The 19,800-nt window shown below is 43.4% G+C and overlaps 1 protein-coding gene across 3 annotated transcripts in view; it reads left to right on the top strand.

Annotated features, from left to right (window-relative positions):
* The window catches only part of EPSTI1 (epithelial stromal interaction 1), a 44,246-nt gene extending 25,992 nt beyond the window's left edge, over positions 1-18,254 (top strand). For 2 of the 3 annotated variants that reach the window (XM_081872879.1, XM_081872878.1), the window contains exons 5-12: positions 406-489; positions 2,050-2,123; positions 9,218-9,311; positions 9,473-9,556; positions 10,794-10,867; positions 11,966-12,068; positions 15,119-15,167; positions 17,832-18,254. In XM_081872879.1, the coding sequence (XP_081729005.1) occupies positions 406-489; positions 2,050-2,123; positions 9,218-9,311; positions 9,473-9,556; positions 10,794-10,867; positions 11,966-12,068; positions 15,119-15,136 (531 nt within the window). In that variant the 3' untranslated portion in view covers positions 15,137-15,167; positions 17,832-18,254. The remainder of the gene's footprint in view (positions 1-405; positions 490-2,049; positions 2,124-9,217; positions 9,312-9,472; positions 9,557-10,793; positions 10,868-11,965; positions 12,069-15,118; positions 15,168-17,831) is intronic. The other variant, XM_081872880.1, reaches the window with a different exon arrangement.
* The last annotated feature ends 1,546 nt before the right edge of the window (positions 18,255-19,800 follow it).

The raw sequence follows: 19,800 nt of genomic DNA, 5'->3' as shown, positions 1-19,800 counted from the left end.
GACGACATTTCCCTCCCTAGTGCCACCCTCTGTCCCCGACCAGAGATAAAAGAGCACAACCAGTTACGGGCTATGCCCTGTATCCCCACGTCTGCGAGGCGGTGGTCCAGAAGATCATGATCAACCATGTCAAAGGCTGCTGACAAATCTAAAAGGATCAGCTGTTACAGCCATAAAATGCTCTATTTACTTGAATCTAGTGCTCACCATTTTTTGGTCAAATTACGTTGCGAAAATTAAGGTGCACATTGGATTCGATAGCACGTTTACATTCGCCAGCAAATACTTTTTTGGGTTTCGAGGTTCTGTTTGTCAGTTTCCTCCCTGAAATGTGAGAAGGGTAAAAGTTAGCTTGCAGGTGTCTGGTCTGTAAAGTGGCTGAACTTTCTCTCTCTCTCCTTGTAGCTGAAGAAAGAAGAATATGAAAAACGCAAAAGAGAAGCTGAAGAAGCTGACATTTTAAAAATGAAAATGATCCAGAGAGAGAAAGTAAGAAGACCCGCTCAGGCCATTTTAACATTTTCCCCCCCTCGTGTACCCCTTGCAAATGGGCATGTGGGTGTGCCCTTCAAACAAACTGATGCTACTTGATAGAAATATAGTTGTAAAGTAAACCACAGAGCCTAGGGCCGATCAGAAGGTTGGCGGTTCACATCCCTGCGACGGGGTGAGCTCCCATTGCTCGGTCCCTGCTCCTGCCCACCTAGCAGTTCGAAAGCACATCAAAGTGCAAGTAGATAAATAGGTACCGATCTGGTGGGAAGGTAAACGGCATTTCTGGTGGGAAGGTAAACGGCATTTCTGTGTGCTGCTCTGGTTCACCAGAAGCAGCTTAGTCATGCTGGCCACATGACCTGGAAGCTGTACACTGGCTCCCTCGGCCAATAAAGTGAGATGAGCGCCACAACCCCAGAGTCATCCGCGACTGGACCTAACAGTCAAGTAATTGAAAACTACTCTGAAAATTTATTATTCCAAAAATGAAACCTTCCTCTGGTTGTAAATATTAAGATTATACCAGCAAGAATGGTATTAAATGGTTGTAAATATTAAGATTATACCAGCAAGAATGAGTCTTTCTGTAAGAAAAAGAAAAAGAAAAAAGATTTAAATCAAGTCTTACTGACTAATGATTTAAATCGTGATTTAAATCAATTCCACCCTGGAAGAAAGTCAACTTTAAGCCATGGTTTATGACCCGGGGAAGATCCCTAAAGTAACCATAGTTAAGATTAACCATGGTTTTGCATTTGACCAGAATATCAAACCATTATTAATTGAAAAGATAAGCCAAAGCTTCCAATATCCTCAGCAGACAGAGGGAAGGAAGGATCTATACTAAACCATCAGCACTGAGTCCAAAGCTGACCAGCATCCCACAAACTGCTAGGAATGAAACCCTGGTACAGTGGTGCCCCGCAAGACGAATGCCTCGCAAGACGAAAAACTCGCTAGACGAAAGAGTTTTCCATTTTTGAGGTGCTTTGCAAGACGAATTTCCCTATGGGCTTGCTTCGCAAGACGAAAACGTCTTGCGAGTTCTTGCGAGTTTTTTTTCTCCCCCCCCCTTTTCTAAGCCGCTAATAGCCACTAAGCCGCTAATAGCTGTGCTTCGCAAGACGAAAAAACCGCAAGACAAAGAGACTCGTGGAACGAATTCGTCTTGCGAGGCGCCACTGTACTTTTTTACACACTCTGCTAACCCAGAAATAGTGTTTCAGGTTAAGAACTTTGCCTCAGGATAAGAACAGAAATTGGGCTCCGGCGGCGCGGCAGCAGCAAGAGGCCCCATTAACTAAAATGGTGCTTCAGGCTAAGAACAGTTTCAGGTTAAGAACGGACCTCCAGAATGAATTAAGTACTTAACCCGAGGTACCACTGTAATAAGGGACAAGAAGATCGCCGAAAAATACAGCTGCAGTGAATCAAGATTAACTTTATATCTTTGGACCTTCTCTCGGCATGTGTGTGTTTAGCTTCTGGGTGACCTCTGTTAATTATTTTTTACCTGCTGAGATGACACATTGTTTTGATGCTTTCCTATTATAGGCCAACAAGCTTGAAGAAAAACAAAGACAACAAGAATGGCAAAGACATCGGATGTTTGCTGAAGACCACTGCTTGTAAGTTGAGCTTTGCCTTCAGCCTGAAAAGTGATGCTTTTTGCTTCCTGTGCCCAAACAACTTGCCACCAATTCCTGATAACAAGCAAACAATATCCTTCAGTTCTTTTTTTAAAAAATATAATTTTTATTAATTTTTACATATTAGTTATCATTGATACAACAGAACTTCGCATCTTATACAATCTTTTTGGACTTCCATCAGCCCCTCTGATGGTCTTCCATTCTTATCACTTATTCTGCATTTCTTAAGTTCCTATCGCCTTTAATTATCTTAACTAACAGTCCCCCTCATTACCTTTTTTTTTTTTGCAATATTTCAAATAATCCACCTTACAAAACTTCTCGCAAACCTACAAGCGTAATATGATCATCACAATTACTCTCCCAAATAGTCTGTAAATTTATGCTAGTCTTCTGTGAATCTCTGGTCCCGCAGATTTCGAATTCTTCCTGTTAATTTATCTAATTCTGCATAGTCCATCAGTTTCATCCTCCATTCTTCTTTTGTCAGTAATTCTTCTTGTTTCCAATTTTGTGCCAGTAATATTCTTGCTGCCGTCATTGCATATAGAAATAATTTACAGCCCTTTCTTTTTATATCATCTCCTACAATGCCAAGTAAAAATGCTTCTGGTTTCTTAATAAAAATATCCTTCAGTTCTGGCAGTGTCCTTTTGGATTCAGGCTCCTATGCTATAGCTGAACAGTCCCTTCCCATTTTCCTTGTTGCATGGCATTTCACTTGACGCAGTGAGGTGTGTGACCTGTTCTCATTCAGGGTAGGCTAGCTTCTATAAAGCATGGATCGCCATATGGTTCCTGTCAACACAATGGCACCTGAGGTCTTGCCCAGTTCCTATGAAGGCTCTGACCCCACATCTGCTCCCTGGTCCCTTGATGATGAGGTGGGGAAGATGGTTAGCTTTTTAATAGAGCGGAAGGGGGAAGTTGGAAGAGCGACATTCTTTCCTGCTTCCTCTTTCAGTTCTATGTGCTTTTCAAGGCTTAGGTTAATTTTACAGGATCTGATTTCTCAGTATCCCCTGCTATAAATAAATAGTTGCAAACTAACACAAGGCATCAGAAAGGTAGCTATGTCCTCTTGCAGAATCTTGGAAGTGGATAAAAGGGTCCTTGAAGTTTATGATGGACAGAGTGCAGTACTGCATTTTTCTAGTAAGATAAGAAAGGTAAGGTCATTGACAGGCCCTTGGGGTGGTTCGTCTACAGTCCCTGAACAGGTCGAGATGTGTTTTAGCTTATTATTTTCAAGGTTATTTCTTCTGACACTAAAGCAGGTTCTCAATTTTTGAACTGTATCCAGCTTGTGGAATAAATTACACATTTTAAAAATTACTGCACTACTGAAACATTTTTTTAAAAAAATATTGGGAAATATTCAGAAGAGAGAGTTATAGACTTAATCCATATGAATATATAATCAGAGACTGCTACAACAGAATAACCATCCAGGACCTGTCTCTGAATATAAAATGCCATTCATTACTCAGAATTATCAAACCTATTACCAGCAAATAAAAGTTGATGATTGAAGAGCCTTCTTTGTTAAGAACTCCATAAACAAAAATAAAAATCTGTCTAATTATAAACACGAATCAAACTTAATTTTAATAATATGACTGTCCCATTAGGGTAACAAAATCAAAGGGAACGTTTGAGAATTGTTCTAATATTAAAACAGATTCTCATCCCATTAGATGGAGCAGTTTCTTCATTCACTGTAAATTTCTATTTTAGCTACAGCAAATAAACAGTTCTCCATATTTGTAGGAATCAGATTAAGAATCAAGGGCAGATGATTTTCATGTGTGCTGGAGTTATTGAAAATTCCGTCTTTTTGCAAAGAGGTTTTGATGACTAAGAGATACAAGCCTGATAGAGTCACAGGTGACCTCTTTTGAATATTCCAAATGGGCTCCCAAAGGGTGTTGGCAGCAAATTGCGTCTTTAATTATGAAACCATGTTGCCAAAGGACTTGAATTTTTCAGCAACTCCGCTGTCCTCAAAAGTCATTTGCCTCCGGTGCTTGGCAATATCACAATAAATCTGGAAATGTTGAGGGTTGCATTTGTGTAATTTTAATAGGTGTAAAGTGTCCTCTGTAGAACACCTTAAAATCTTGTTCCCTAAGAGCAGTGACTATACATAGAGTGCTTAACTTCCTCATTGGAAACAAGTTTCTGCATTTGTTAAAGTTAGTCCTTTCTCAGTCATTTTCCAATAGAAAAATTCAGGGGCATGTGTGGAGAGGAGAATGCAGGCCAGTTCCATTGCACAGCTAAAACTCCTTGCACTAGGGGAAGTGTCTCGTTGGATAGCAGCTGAGGCTTAACCCTGTTCCACTCTCGGCAGTGCAGCCTACAGCTGTGCAGAGCCTCTTTGATTGCTCAGCGTAGATCTTGAACTCCAAACATTTTAGCTACCGTATTTTTCGCTCTATAAGACACACTTTTCCCCTCCTAAAAAGTAAGAGGAACTGTGTGTGCATCTTATGGAGCAAATGCAGGCTTTGCACGGCTATCCCAGAACCCAGAATAGCAAGAGGGATTGCTGCACAGCGATCCCTCTTGCTGTTCTGGCTTCTGGGATTCAGAATTTTTTTCTTCTTGTTTTCCTCCTCCAAAAACTAGGTGCGTCTTATGGCCTGGTGCATCTTATAGAGCGAAAAATACGGTACTTGGTCTGACCATTTATTGTCGTTATTTAAAGCCTCCCCACTACAGTCAATAGTGTGAATACACTGCAAATGGAAATATCAGCTTGTTTCCCCTGTATGGCAGAGGTCCTTTTCAGAAGTACTAGATGTGGTGGTCAAGCTGTCTCTTGCAGTATGGCAGGAGGCAGAGGGTCCCATTAACTCCCCAGCTGCTGTGTATGTTTAATATTCTGCTGACCATCTGGTTTTAGTAGAACCTTGCCAAAATGTCACAAGGGTCTGCTGTCTTCAAATGTGATATGAACCTTGCCAATGGAGGCCTTTTAAAATTGTCTATCCACATAACTACAGTGGTGCCCCGCAAGACGAACGCCTTGCAAGACGGAAAACCCGCTAGACGAAAGGGTTTTCCGTTTTGGAGGTGCTTCGCAAAACGAATTTCCCTATGGGCTTGCTTCGCAAGACGAAAATGTCTTGCGAGTTCCTGCGGGTTTTCCCCCCTTCCCCCCCTTTTCCTAAAGCCTAAGCCACTTATCAGCTGATCCACTGATAAGCCGCTTATCAGCTGATCCGCTAAAAGCCGCTAAACCGCTAATAGCGCTAATCCGCTAAGCTGTCAATGGGCTTGCTTCGCAAGACGAAAAAACCGCTAGACGAAGAGCCTCACGGAATGGATTAATTTCGTCTTGCGAGGCACCACTGTATTCCGTGTTGTAGAATCAATTACCTACAATTCAAAATAGGAATGCCTTAGGAGCAGGGCTTTTTCTCAGCCGGAGCTCGCAGGAGCTCAGCTCCAGCACCTCTCAGGTGGGTGCTGTTGCCCTTCTAAGAGAACAAGGGAGGAGTTCGTGGTGACTTCTGGCACCTCTTTTTTGGGAGAAATAGCCTTTGGAGGAGGAATGGACCCATTGCCGATCTCGCTGCTTTGTGGCTGTTGCTAAACGGCTGAAAGCCCATTTCCTCCCCTGAACCCCTCTCATTGTGTCAGCACTTTAAACCTTTCTAAGTAGGTCTGCTTGCTGCTATGCCCAGTTTTGTTTTTGCCACGATTATTTGGGCATGGGCAAGTATTGATGGCTAACCAGCAGAAAACTAGGCTCCTGTAGGCAACCTCTTGAGCATCATAATGAAGGCAGTTTGAATGCCTGTGAGGGCGCTTTCTAATTGTACCCATTAATCTGCCCATTCAAGCTGGCTGAAAATGTAGAAGCAGATTGCCCACACAGATGGGGAACCCAGGATGGCTTGCATGAGTCAAAACCCCTGCAATATACACTTCATGGCTGTAATTTCCTATGCGCTATGGGATTTATGTCAACTGTTTCAAAATAATAAATGAAATCTTGATGCCTGAAATTGCCTCCAGCAACACACTAATAGGTTAGTGTAAAAAGAAGGTAGGCAGGCAGAGAAGCCAAGTCTGCTAGCCAAGAAAGAGACATGAAATAACAGTAAGGTACTGGCAATAAAAAAAAAGCTGATTGGAAAAGTTAATGAGAACTGAAATAAGATGATGCCATGAAATTTTCTATTGATCTTTTTCTGCCTCCTTGCTATCAAGGAAAATAAGGTTAGATTACCAGATACCTGCACCGTTTATCAAAATTCTATCTCTCTGTGTATTCATTCCACTCTTGAGGGGAGAGAGAAATGAGTGTTGGGCACTGATCAAGTTTAGTGATTTGATCTCCATCTTTAGGTTCTGTGAAGGGCCAGATGAATTATTTTGGGGGTTTAGAGAAAATCAAAATAATCAAAGTTTTTTAAAAAAGCATCCTGTTATGTACTGAAGTTCTCGCCCTGGGCCAGCAGGCGGATACTGTAGATAGTTTTCACTCAGGTCCACATATGCAAATAAGGGATTGAAAGTGACGTTCAGTGATTGGCTAGTTACAGAAAATGGTTACTGTTGCGTTCTAGTGGAGCTCTATATAAGCAGGCTGGCTGAACCCTTCAGTTCAGTTCAGTTCTGGCCTGTGAATAAACAAGAGCTGTTTGAAGAATCGCTGTATTGGCTGATATGTTCACCCACAACTTAACACATCCCTTATAAGAAATGAAAGCAGGACATTGTTCTGACAGTGAGTCAACAATTCTGTCACCTCCCTAGGATATGATGAAAATGAGAGAGCAGAATCTCATTGGTAAACTGGAGACATCTCAGCCTAGATCTCTAAATGACTTCACTCAGCTGTTTCATGTAGATATTCTTGCTGAGATTTGTTCTCCCCCCCCCCAAAACTGGAGCTACCTGAGCATGGTCAGAAAAAGAAGCCCAATTCATTTTCAGGAACCTGATAGCTAACAAGCAAATGTCAAATGAGGCTACATTTTAATATTTTAATGTTCTATTTTAATTTTGTTTTTAAGTTGTAATCATTCAACTTGTTTTTATTATTGCTTGTAAGCCGCTCTGAGCCCGGCCTTGGCTGGGGAGGGCAGGGTATAAATAAAAAATTATTATTATTATTATTATTATTATTATTATTATTATTATTATTATTATTACAAGAAAAAACTACAAGAAAAAAGATTCCACCTAAACATTAGGAAGAACTTCCTGACAGTGAGAGCTGTTCGACAGTGGAATTTGCTGCCAAGGAGTGTGGTGGAGTCTCCGTCTTTGGAGGTCTTTAAGCAGAGGCTTGACGACCATATGTCAGGAGTACTCTGATGGTGTTTCCTGCTTGGCAGGGGGTTGGACTCGATGGCCCTTGTGGTCTCTTCCAACTCTAGGATTCTATGATTCTATGATTATTATTATTATTAGTTGTCTTGTAACCATTGCCGCCTTTAAGCCTTTGTGGGCAATGTTTTATGCATAGTCCCCCAGAATCTGTCTTCCAAATACTGCAGGAGTTTTCATTGCACCTCTTTTGCAGCATTTAGTTAATTTTGGGTGGTATTCAACTCAGTTATGTCTATAAATTTGAATCGGTTGACTAAACTGAATACCACCCCATATTTTTGTATTCATTTTAGTTATGGCCATCTTTCTCAAAATTGCCCTTGGAATATAATTCAAGGATGATATAAAAAATCATTTTTTATTTCTCTTGTGACTGAGCAACAGGAAAGCCACACAGCTTAGTCTGCCACAACTTTAACTAACTTTAGACAAGCAGGTTTGGATGAAACACAAGACATTTGCAGCTGCATGTCCTATGCTTTCTGTGGTTGAGTGTGAGGAATATAATTCTGCTTCTGCTATATCCAAGATGGAAAAACACCTCAGATACGTGGTTCCACATGTTTTAGTATGGCTAATGATAGTTTGCATTCAAACTGTCCTTGACCCATTTTAAGAGGTAATTCAAAATAGAACAGACTGTTTAGATGGATCACAGAAATGGGAAGGTGGGAGAACCTGTGAGAATTTTCAGGCTATTGGACAAAATGAACGGCCTTGTTTGGAGACAAGTGGAAACTACTGCCTGCTGAATAGCAGAGTGGAGAGAATGGAGAACAGGACTTACTCAGTGTCCAATGGGTCCTTCTGGTTCAGCATGTAATCCAAATGCAGGTGTGTGGTTGTCTGGCTGTAAGCTCGAGAACAAAACTTGGTTCAGCTTATGGTTTGTCTAGAGCAGTGTTTCTCAACCTGTGGGTCCCCAGATGTTGTTGGACTACAACTCCCATCATTCCTAGCCAGCATGACCAGTAGTCAGGGATGATGGGAGTTGTAGTCCAACAACATCTGGGGACCCACAGGTTGAGAACTGCTGGTCTAGAGTGAGACAAACCATGAGGCTGGTTTCAAATGGCGTGCTAAGCCTAACTATGGTTTAGCTCAGTGTTTCCCAACCTTGTGCCTCCAGCTGTTTTTGAACTACAACTCCCATCATCCCTGACTAGCAAGACCAGTGGCAAGGGATGATGGGAATTGTAGTCCAAAAACAGCTGGAGGCACAAGGTTGGGAAACACTGGTTTAGCTCATAGCTGCTGCAGCAGCAGCAGGACTGGGGAAGAGCACAGCTCCGGTGTGGTCATGTGAAACCATGGTTTGGCTTAGTGTTACATGCAGACCAGCTCAGCACGAGAGAAGTTAGCTGGAGAAGAGAGATTTGGGTTGAGAAATCAGAGTGGTTTCTACATGGCAGGGATAGAAAGAACAAGGAACAGACTATATTGTAATTTTATGTTGTGAACTGCCCTGAGATTGATGAATGATGGGTGATATACAACTTTAATAAATAATAATAAAACACCTTGCTGACAGCTAAGTAAGCAGTTTCTTTTTTAATTGGCTATTTTCTTTGGCATCTAACTTTCTGGACTCTTTTTGATCTTTAGTTCCGCTTGCTATTTCTTGGTCCTCTTGCAGATCTAGCTACAATCCAGGGTCTGATAAAATGCATAATCCTAACACCCTGAAAGCTCTGACAGCCATATTTGTATCCATCTTACAGAAAAAACACTGAATTGTTGCACAGATTGGATGTAAGCCCATTCAACAGAACACCTTGTCCAACGAACCACCATAACCTCCAGCCTACATCCTGGGTAAATGCTTTGCGTGAATTTATTTTGTTTAGCAAGTGTGGATTGTCCTTTCTGTTTTGAAAACCGTAAGGCCTGCAAATTACATAAACATGGTGTCAAGGTCTAAATTGTAGATAGTTATTAATGTATATCTTTTTTGCACATGATTTACTTTGCAACAGACCAGGAGCCAGTCATACAAGCAAATGCAAAGAGAAGAAGAAAACAGGAAACTTCAGCAGATGAAGGAAGAGCAACGAAGAAAGGTGAAGAACAGCAGCAATCATAGAACAAGCTTTTTCCATTGCTTATTCTACAGCTGTTCCCTTGTTTTGCCCCATAGCGTCTTAAAGATGAACAAATTTATGATGGCATAAGCTTTCGTGGATTTTGTGGAGTCCACTTCATTAAATGCAGGAAATAGTCTCCTGAATTGCAGGTGTAAACCAGGTTGGAGAGGTTTGCAAACAGTGAGGTAACAGGGATAACGTCGAAGGATCCTTGTGCAGCAAGCTTCAAACACTGTGCAGTGGTACCTCGGGTTACATATGCTTCAGGTTACAACCTCCGCTAACCCAGAAATAGTGCTTCAGGCTAAGAACTTTGCTTCAGGATGAGAACAGAAATCGTGCTCCTGCAGCACGGCGGCAGCGGGAGGCCCCATTAGCTAAAGTAGTGCTTCAGGTTAAGAACAGTTTCAGGTTAAGTATGGACCTCTGGAGCGAATTAAGTACTTAACCCGAGGTACCACTGTATAGAGGACATCTTGGGGATCTGTTTTCCAACTATGATGTTTTTACTTTGTTAATTAAATTTGTATACCGCCCATCCTCTGAAGATCGCAGAGTGGTTCACAACACAGAAATACAAAATGAGAACACAGAATACATAACAAAACAAAAACAAGCTAATAACGGCCGCCTCCCACAAACAAATTTATAAGGCTATAGAATGTTAGTTAGCCAAAGGCCTGGTTATAGAGGAATGTTTTTGCCCGGCACCTAAAGATATGTAATGAACATGCCAGGCAAGTCTACACTTTTGAAGGTATTATCTGCCAAGCTTTTTAAAAAAGAAGGAAGAAATGTGGTTAGTGTTGCACATATAACCAAGCCATGTAGGTCTAGTTTTGTTTCCGGGAGAAAACATCAACTTGCATACTTTTACCCCATTTTTGAAATCCAGAGGTGATTACTTCTTGTATTGGAGGGCAAGTGCCGAGTTCCATACCATAGAATTACAACTGTTTCCCCTAAAGTTTTTACTGTGCCTGAAGCATTGGAGGAGCCCTCCTTCCATAGAGACCCTTGCCAATGCTTCTGTGATGGTTGAGAGCACTAATTTGCGTATCAGTACTTAACAATAGTGGAACCGGTTGTGTTGGTGTGGCTTGGCAGGGCCTTTGATAGTATAATGCTGGTTTATTATCACAGGATAATTGCCTATTGCGTTCTGCATGACTGTTAAACGTTAACTCACAGTTTTTTTGCTTTTTATTGTCAGGCTGAATTGTTGGAACTTAAGAAAAGGGAAGAAGAGAGAATAAGAATGAAAGCGCATCAGAATGAGCAGAGGAGGTAAAATTAGTGGAAGGAAGCCTGTGACTTGTCGTGTGAAACATTTTTAAGGTTTGAATTCAGATACCAGTTTTTATGTATGCTTCATGTAAAATGACAATTGGTTATAGTTCTGTAGAGCACAGGAGTGCTTTGTGGACCAAAGAGCAGGGTATAAATGTTGTTGTTTTAAAATCTTCTGAATAAGCTGCATTAATTTTTTTCCCATACCAAAGCTTCCAAGCCTTTTGCCGTGTCTCATGTGAAGTGCGTTGGAAATCTGGTGGAATGCATTGCCCAAAAATGCTCATCACTTTTATTCTAAACAAATTTAGTGGGTCCCTCCCAGCTACATTTCTTAAAGGAGACTTAAGTGTTTAATCTTTTGGTTTCCATTTATGTTAAGAGAATTCATGCAACTAACTCAAGCAGTGCCTTGTATTACAGCATACCGCTGGATTTTTAAAAATCAGGTTCTGCACTGATAAAAAAGCAAGGTTGGGTAATGAGTGAGTATCAAGAGCCATATTGTTAAAAGTTGCCATTATAGTCAGAGGTAGCCTTGCAAAAGGGACGTGGGTGGCGCTGTTAAACCACAGGGCCTAGGACTTGCCGATCAGAAGGTCGACGGTTCGAATCCCCGCGGTGGGGTGAGCTCCCGTTGCTTGGTCTTTGCTCCTGCCAACCTAGCAGTTCGAAAGCACGTCAAACTGCAAGTGGATAAATAGGTACCGCTCCGGCAGGAAGGTAAATGGCGTTTCCATGCGCTGCTCTGGTTCGCCAGAAGCGGCTTAGTCATGCTGGCCACATGAGCCGGAAGCTGTACGCCGGCTCCCTCGGCCAATAAAGCGAGATGAGTGCCGCAACCCCAAATTCGGCCATGACTGGACCTAATGGTCAGGGGTACCTTTACCTTTACCTTTACCTTTACCTTTACTAGCCTTGCAAAATGAGGAAGCTGTGGGTTTTAATCGAATATAGTCTTCAGGCTCAAAAGTTACCTGCACAATTGGCTGTTGTCATGAAAAGCAAAGCAAATTTCTATACTGAATTCAATTTCATAATCTCTGCCTTTTGCAAGATTCTGTTAATGTTCATTTCCTCATTTCTATTTCTAAGGGTGAATAATGACTTTCTGGACAGACTACAAAACAATAGTCAGCCAGGTGGCGTGTACCAATCTGGATGTCTTGGGAATATGCCTTTTATTGCTGACAGCTGGGTAAGTAACAAACCTCATATTTCAAAATCCTGAAGAAGAAAAACAGTGAGGTGTTTTTAAAAAGTCACGCTACCTGAATAGCCCGTGTTAGTAATGTTCACTGTCTGGTGTGGGCATGGAGCCAGGCTGATGAATATAAATTCAACAATCACTTTCGAGGAGAAAGGAATCGGGACTTAAAACAAGCTTATCTAAACACAAAATGACAGCTGCCCACTTCTGCAGAGTTTAGATTGCCTTGAATGTTCTGTTTTATCACTCCTTCTGTATACCACAACAGAAAGGGATCTTGAGAAAATGTGTTTATCTGCGGAGGCAGAAATAATAGCTCATATATAAGCATGGCAAGCAATACAGTCTGTTCAACCTCTAAATATAAAATGTTTAGAAATTGTTTCAGGGAGGAGCATTTGGTGCTCTACTATCGCAGCTTCTGCTGTTTTCACCTGCTCTGAGTAGTACAGGCTGTTTTGGGGGGGGCAGAAGAAGTAAAATGCAGGTGTCCAATTCTCTGAGGACTGAGAAATAGGGGAAAGGGGGCACTGATCCCCCTAATACAGTGGTGCCTCGCAAGACGAAAAGAATCCATTCCGCGAGTCTCTTCGTCTTGCAGTTTTTTCGTCTTGCAAAGCAACCCTATTAGCGGCTTAGCGGCTATTAGCGGCTAAGCAGCTTAGAAAAAGGGGGGGGGGCCGAAAAAAATCACAAGACTCACAAGACGTTTCCGTCTTGCGAAGCAAGCCCATAGAGAAATTCGTCTTGCGAAGCGCCTCAAAAACCGGAAAACCCTTTCGTCTAGCGGGTTTTTCGTCTTGCGAGGCATTCGTCTTGCGGGGCACCACTGTAGTTGTGACCTTGATGGGCCCTGTCCGCACGCTGGCATTTGCCTCGGCGTACCTACTGCTGACACCAGGCTGCACACAGCTCCAAATAAAGTGTTTTGTCTTTATTCCAAACATGCCATGCTGCATCCCCGTCGATCTTAGAGGTACATTTGCTCAGGAGCATGTCTTTCCACCTCACAATCTTACCTTTGAGCCCCAAAGAAGATTATCTTCATGACTGAAGTGGCTCCTGTTTTTCCTGTAGCATTCTTGAAATGGCTTGTGAAGAAATCGTTCATTTCTGAGCCAACACAGTCATACCTCGGGTTACAGACGCTTCAGGTTGTGTTTTTTCGGGTTACAGACCACCAAAACCCGGAAGTACTGGAACGGGTGACTTCTGGGTTTCAGCACTTGCGCATGCGCAGAAGTACTGAATCGCAACCCGCGCATGTGCAGACGTGCAGCTGCGGGTTGCAAACGCTGCGGGTTGCGAATGTGCATCCCGCACGAATCACGTTTACAACCCAAGCAACCACTGTATTTTGTTTTAAAGGACGGTATAAAGCAGAGGTCAGCAACCTTTTTCCGCTGTGGGCCGGTCCACCGTTCCTCAGACCATGTGGTGGGCTGGACTATATTTTGGGGGGGAAATGAAGGAATTCCTATGCCCCACAAATAACCCAGAGATGCATTTTAAACAAAAGCACACATTCTGCTCATGTAAAAACACCAGGCAGGCCCGACAAATAACCCAGAGATACATTTTAAATAAAAGGACACATTCTACTCATGTAAAAACACGCTGATTCCCGGACCGTCTGTGGGCCGCATTGAGAAGGTGATTGGGCCGCATCTAGCCCATGAGCCTTAGGTTGCCTACCCCTGGTATAAAGGAATGCACACACTTGAATGCTGAGGGTTAACTGACTGCAAACTTTCTGCCGAGAGATCGAAGGAATCAGCAGGCGGGCTGCAGGTTTAACTGACCTTACAGCATTGTTAGCAATGGGATTGACTTTGCTGTCCCTGTGGATTGAAAGCTGTTGAGTTGTTTCTGTATCACTGCTGCAGGAAGTAAAGAACAAGTATAAGCACCAGATATTGGAGAATTTTAGATAAAAGGGTTTTTTGCAGCATTTTTGTTGTTGTTTAGTCGTTTAGTCATGTCTGACTCTTTGTGACCCCATAGACCAGAGCATGCCAGGCACTCCTGTCTTCCACTGCCTCCTGCAGTTTGGTCAAACTCATGCTGGTAGCTTCGAGAACACTGTCCAACCATCTCGTCCTCTGTCGTCCCCTTCTCCTTGTGCCCTCCATCTTTCCCAACATCAGGGTCTTTTCCAGGGAGTCTTCTCTTCTCATGAGGTGGCCAAAGTATTGGAGCCTCAGCTTCAGGATCTGTCCTTCCAGTGAGCACTCAGGGCTAATTTCCTTCAGAATGGATAGGTTTGATCTTCTTGCAGTCCATGGGACTCTCAAGAGTCTCCTCCAGCACCAGAATTCAAAAGCATCCATTCTTCGGCGATCAGCCTTCTTTATGGTCTCCAGCTCTCACTTCCATACATCACTACTGGGAAAACCATGGCTTTAACTATACAGACCTTTGTTGGCAAGGTGATGTCTCTGCTTTTTAAGATGCTGTCTATTGTTCTAGGGCACCTTTATTTAGGATATCTTAGTTGTTGCTGGAGCATGCGAAGCTAAGTGAAGACACTGCAATACTTCTCCTTTGTGTGACTCCTTCATTTCATCATCCATTTAAAGATCACTCTGGGGATTTTAGTCGAGGGGGATGAGGGTACAACCGCTGTACTGAATTACTCTTGGATCTCAGTATTGCCACCCAGAGTAATTCTGTGGCAGTGTTTGCCCCTTCTGGGATTTCTAGCTTGTTAGACTCCATATCCTCTTTGTTGCACACCCTTCCCTGGCTCTCCGGTGCAGTTTGCATCCAGAGATAACTGTGATCCATTGGTTCTCCCCATTCCACCAGGTTTCAGTCATGCCTTCCAGATCTCTGCACTCCTTTAAAACCATACACCCCAATTCAGCTGCGCTGGTTCAGGGGTATCCAGTATTAGCGCACATGCATTTTACTCTGTAGCACTTTGACCTCTTCCGTATTGTTTCCTTGCAACTTTGATCCCCCTACCCCCCCCTTTGTAACTAGTTGTTGTGCCACAGCATAAGAATGTACTAATATATCATGATTTTTTCTAACAGTCTGAACATTTCCAGTAAAAATTGATCTACAGAACCCAAACTACAGAAGGTAAGTGGGGGGTTTTTCCTCCTCTCAAAACGGAACTAGATTTGTATTAAAACATTACGTTGGCTGCCTGAATTTCCGGTGTGTGTGTGTGTGTGTGTGTGTGTGTGTGTGTTGACGCGGGTGGCGCTGTGGGTTAAACCACAGAGCCTAGGACTTGCCGATCAGAAGGTCGGCGGTTCGAATCCCCGCGACGGGGTGAGCTCCCGTTGCTCAGTCCCTGCTCCTGCCAACCTAGCAGTTCGAAAGCACGTCAAAGTACAAGTAGATAAATAGGTACCACTCCGGCGGGAAGGTAAACGGCGTTTCCGTGTGCTGCTCTGGTTCTCCAGAAGCGGCTTAGTCATGCTGGCCACATGACCTGAAAGCTGTACGCTGGCTCCCATGGCCAATAAAGTGAGATGGGTGCCGCAACCCCAGAGTCTGCCACGACTGGACCTAATGGTTAGGGGTCCCTTATATAAAAGTTAGGCAGCTTGCCTCCAGCTATGTGAATGAGAGGTGTTCTTACAGGTAGTATACGGCTTTGCTGTATGGGCTTGCAGGCCTACACTTGTTGCCAACAATACTGCCCTATATGCAGGAACTCATACAGCTTATTCACACTTACGGTTGTCCCGTGACTTCTTCTTTTTGTCCCGTAAACTCAGTGTTTGCTGCTGAATTGGAAAAGGCCTCAATGTGCAGAAAACCCATGTCGGAGACGCAGTGGCGCTGCCCCTCTCTGATGCTGCGGTCCTCACCCAGCAGCCAAATACAGGCTCCAGCGGGTGAATGTCCCCTCTATCTCCCGGGCAGCAACCGGGGGACCTGGATCAAGGGGAATAATAGTCCTGCTCTGTTCTGCCTTGTTCAGACCACACCTGGAATCCCGTGTTCTGTTCTGGGCACCACAATTTAAGGAGGGTATTGACAAGCGGGAAGGTGTGCAGAGGAGGGCAACCAAGATGACCAAGGGTCTGGAAATGGAGACTTGATGAGGGATGGTTGAGGGAACTGGGTATGCTTAGCCTAGAGACAAGGAGACTGAGGCGAGATAGGATAGCCATCTTCAAATATCTAAAAGGGCTGCGACATGGAGGATGGAGCAAGCTTGATTTCTCCTGCTCCAGAGGGTTGGAGTCGAACCAATGGCTTCAAGTTACAAGACAGGAGATTCCAACTAATTATCGAGAAGAACTTTCTGACAGCAAGAGCTGTTCAGCAGTAGAATGCACTCTCTTGGGAAGTTGTAGGCCCTCCTTCCTTAGAAGTTTTAAAGCAAAAGTTGGCTGGGCATCTGTCAGGGATGCTTTAGTCAGGGTGGATTTTATTTAAATCACTAATCAGTAAGACTTGATTTAAATCAGTTTTACAGAAAGGTTCAACCTTGCTGGCATCCTCTGAATATTTACAATCAGCTGAAACCTTCATTTTTAGAATAATAAACTTTCAGAGTAGTTTTTGCAGTTATATCAAAAATTACTGATTTGACTATACGATCAGAAATACATAGACAGATAATTAGGAAGTTATTGTTTATTATTTGGACAGCTTTCCTGCTGTACTTTATTGGAAGGAGAAAAATAATCGTTTCCTTAATAACAGTTTAAACAATTTATTTAACTAAAACAATAACATTATAGGATATGTATCCAGGTTTGTTAACTGATGTGGTTAAACGGGTGTGGATGAGCCTTAACAGCCAGGAGGGTTCAAGGATGCAGAGGAGAAGCCCAGGTCTTAAAATGGACGCACTGCCAGTTTTCATTTATCAGAGAGAGGACGCATACATTGCTGTTGATCAACCGTAGATTTTGGAGTTCTTTCTTTTTACTTTTTTCAACAATAGACTTTGGACCAATACAGGTACAGTGGTACCTTGGTTTGCAATAGTTTTGGATTACCACTGTTTTGGATTACAACCACGTCAAACACAGAAGTGTGTGTCCCTTTTTTTGTATTACAACCCATATTGTTGTTGTTGTTGTTGTTGTTGTTGTTGTTGTTGTTGTTGTTGTTAAGGTAAAGGGACCCCTGACCATTAGGTCCAGTCGTGACCGACTCCGGGGTTGCGGCGCTCATCTCGCTTTATTGGCCGAGGGAGCCGGCGTACAGCTTCCAGGTCATGTGGCCAGCATGACTAAGCCACTTCTGGCGAACCAGAGCAGCGCACGGAAACACCGTTTACCTTCCCGCCGGAGCGGTACCTATTTATCTACTTGCACTTTGACGTGCTTTCGAACTGCTAGGTGGGCAGGAACAGGGACTGAACAACGGGAGCTCACCCCGTCACAGGGATTCGAACCGCCAACCTTCTGATCGGCAAGTTCTAGGCTCTGTGGTTTAACCCACAGCGCCACCCGCGTCCCAATTATTATTATTACAACCCCCCCTTTTTTTTGAGGCCCCATTGGCGAAAGCGTGCCTTGGGTTACAACCTGTTTTGGTTTACAACCAGACCACCGGAACGGATTATGATTGTAACCCAATGTACCACTGTACTTTGGTGCCTTATATTTATTTTGAATTATATGTTTCTTCTGCTGTCCTTTGACTAGAAAGGGTTTTATATACTTCTCCCATCTCAAACATGGAAAGCTTCAAGTCCCCCCCCCCCCATTCAGCTCAATAGCTTTAGGTTTTTTTTCTGAACACGGTAGCACTAATTCCAACTTCATCTTACAGGATTCCAGGCATATTATCTTGGAGAAATTATCTTGGAAAAAGCTTCAGGGATCTATTTTTCCTCTGCCTGCACATCTCTCATCGCTTTTTTTTTTTTTTTTTTAGCCTTGCTGGTTTGACCTGCTGTCTTTCCTCTCCAGCTTATGAGTATTTCAAGCTATTGATTATGGTGCTGCTATTAAATCTCAAAGAAATTGTTTCTCTCACAGCTTGTCTTGCTTGTTGTGGCAGTTTTTCATCTCTCAGAAGTTTTATGTCCATTTACTCTTGACTAGCACACCATCTGAGCTGCAGACATGTGTGTACATGCTCATTTTTAATGTTCCTGAGAGAAAAAGTAATTTTTATACTGTGTGTTGTAACTGGTTTTAATTTGAAACTCCTCTAATGTGCAAAAACATAATAAAATATTACATAAATAAATTAACAGTGCCATGGCCATTTGTACCACCTGATACCTTTTTGATGTTTTGTGTCTTGTTGGGGAAAACCTTAGAAGAAGAACTCCAAAAATGTTTATTTAGCAGTCCCATGGGGAAAACTAGGGACACGGGTGGCGCTGTGGGTTAAACCACAGAGCCTAGGACTTGCCGATCAGAAGGTCGGCGGTTCGAATCCCCGCGACGGGGTGAGCTCCCGTTGCTCGGTCCCTGATCCTGCCAACCTAGCAGTTCGAAAGCACGTCAAAGTGCAAGTAGATAAATAGGTACCACTCCTGCGGGAAGGTAAATGGTGTTTCCATGCGCTGCTCTGGTTTCGCCAGAAGCGGCTTAGTCATGCTGGCCACATGACCCGAAAGCTGTACGCTGGCTCCCTCGGTCAATAAAGCGAGATGAGCCATGACTGGACCTAATGGTCAGGGGTCCCTCTATGGGAAAAACAATACTGGACAAATGTTGTGAGGAAAGCTTAAATAGCTGATAGAAATATTGTTAGGCTAAACTAAGAAACAGAGAACTATAAATACAGGGGAGAAGAATTTAGATGATGTAATAGCTAAGATACCTCAAGCTGAGGTATAAAAACATAATAAAACATTACACATTAAAAAGTGCCCCTATACAGAGCTGCCTTCAGATGTCTTCTAAAGTTTATATAGTTGCTCATCTCCTTAACATCTGCTGGGAGGGTGTTCCACAGGGAGGACGCCACTACAGAGAAGGCCACCTCTGCCTAGTTCTCTATAGCTTCACTTCTCACAGTGAGGGAACCATCAGAAGACCCTTGGTAGATGACCTCAGTGTCCAGGTTGAGTGATGGGGGTGTAGAGATGCTCCTTCAGGTATGGTGGGCTGAGGCCATTTAGGGCATTAAAAGTCAGTACCAACACTTTGAATTGTACTTTGAAATGTACTGAGAGCCAGTGAAGTTCCTTTAGGACTGGTGTTACATGGTCCCAGTGTCCACTCCCAGTCACCAATCTAGCTGCTGCATTTTGGATTAGTTGTAGTTTCTGGGCTACCTTCACAGGTAGCCCCACACAGAGCACATTACAGTTGTCCAAGTGGGAGATAACTAGAGCATGCACCACTCTGGTGAGACAGTCTGCGGGCAGGTAGGGTCTCAGCTGGCGTACCAAATGAAGTTGGTAGACAGCTGCCCTGGACACAGAATTAACCTGTGCCTCCATAGACCGCTATGAGCCCAGAATGACTCCTAGGCTATACAGCTAGTCCAGGCTTCCTCAACCTCAGCCCTCCAGATGTTTTTGGCCTACAACTCCCATGATCCCTAGCTAGCAGGACCAGTGGTCAGGGATGATGGGAATTGTAGTCTCCAAACATCTGGAGGGCTGAGGTTGAGGAAACCTGAGCTAGTCCTTTAGGAGCACAGTTACCCCATTCAGGACCAGGGAATCCCCCACACCTGCCCTGTCCCCCAGAAATAGTGCTTCTGTCTTGTTGGGTTTCAACCTCAATCTTGTAGCCACCAATCCATCCTCCAACTGCCTCAACATGCTCACACAGGA

This window comes from Podarcis erhardii (assembly GCF_964252035.2).
Source record: "Podarcis erhardii genome assembly, chromosome: 8".
NCBI lineage: Eukaryota > Metazoa > Chordata > Lepidosauria > Squamata > Lacertidae > Podarcis > Podarcis erhardii.
This window is presented reverse-complemented; position numbering and strand designations above follow the sequence as displayed.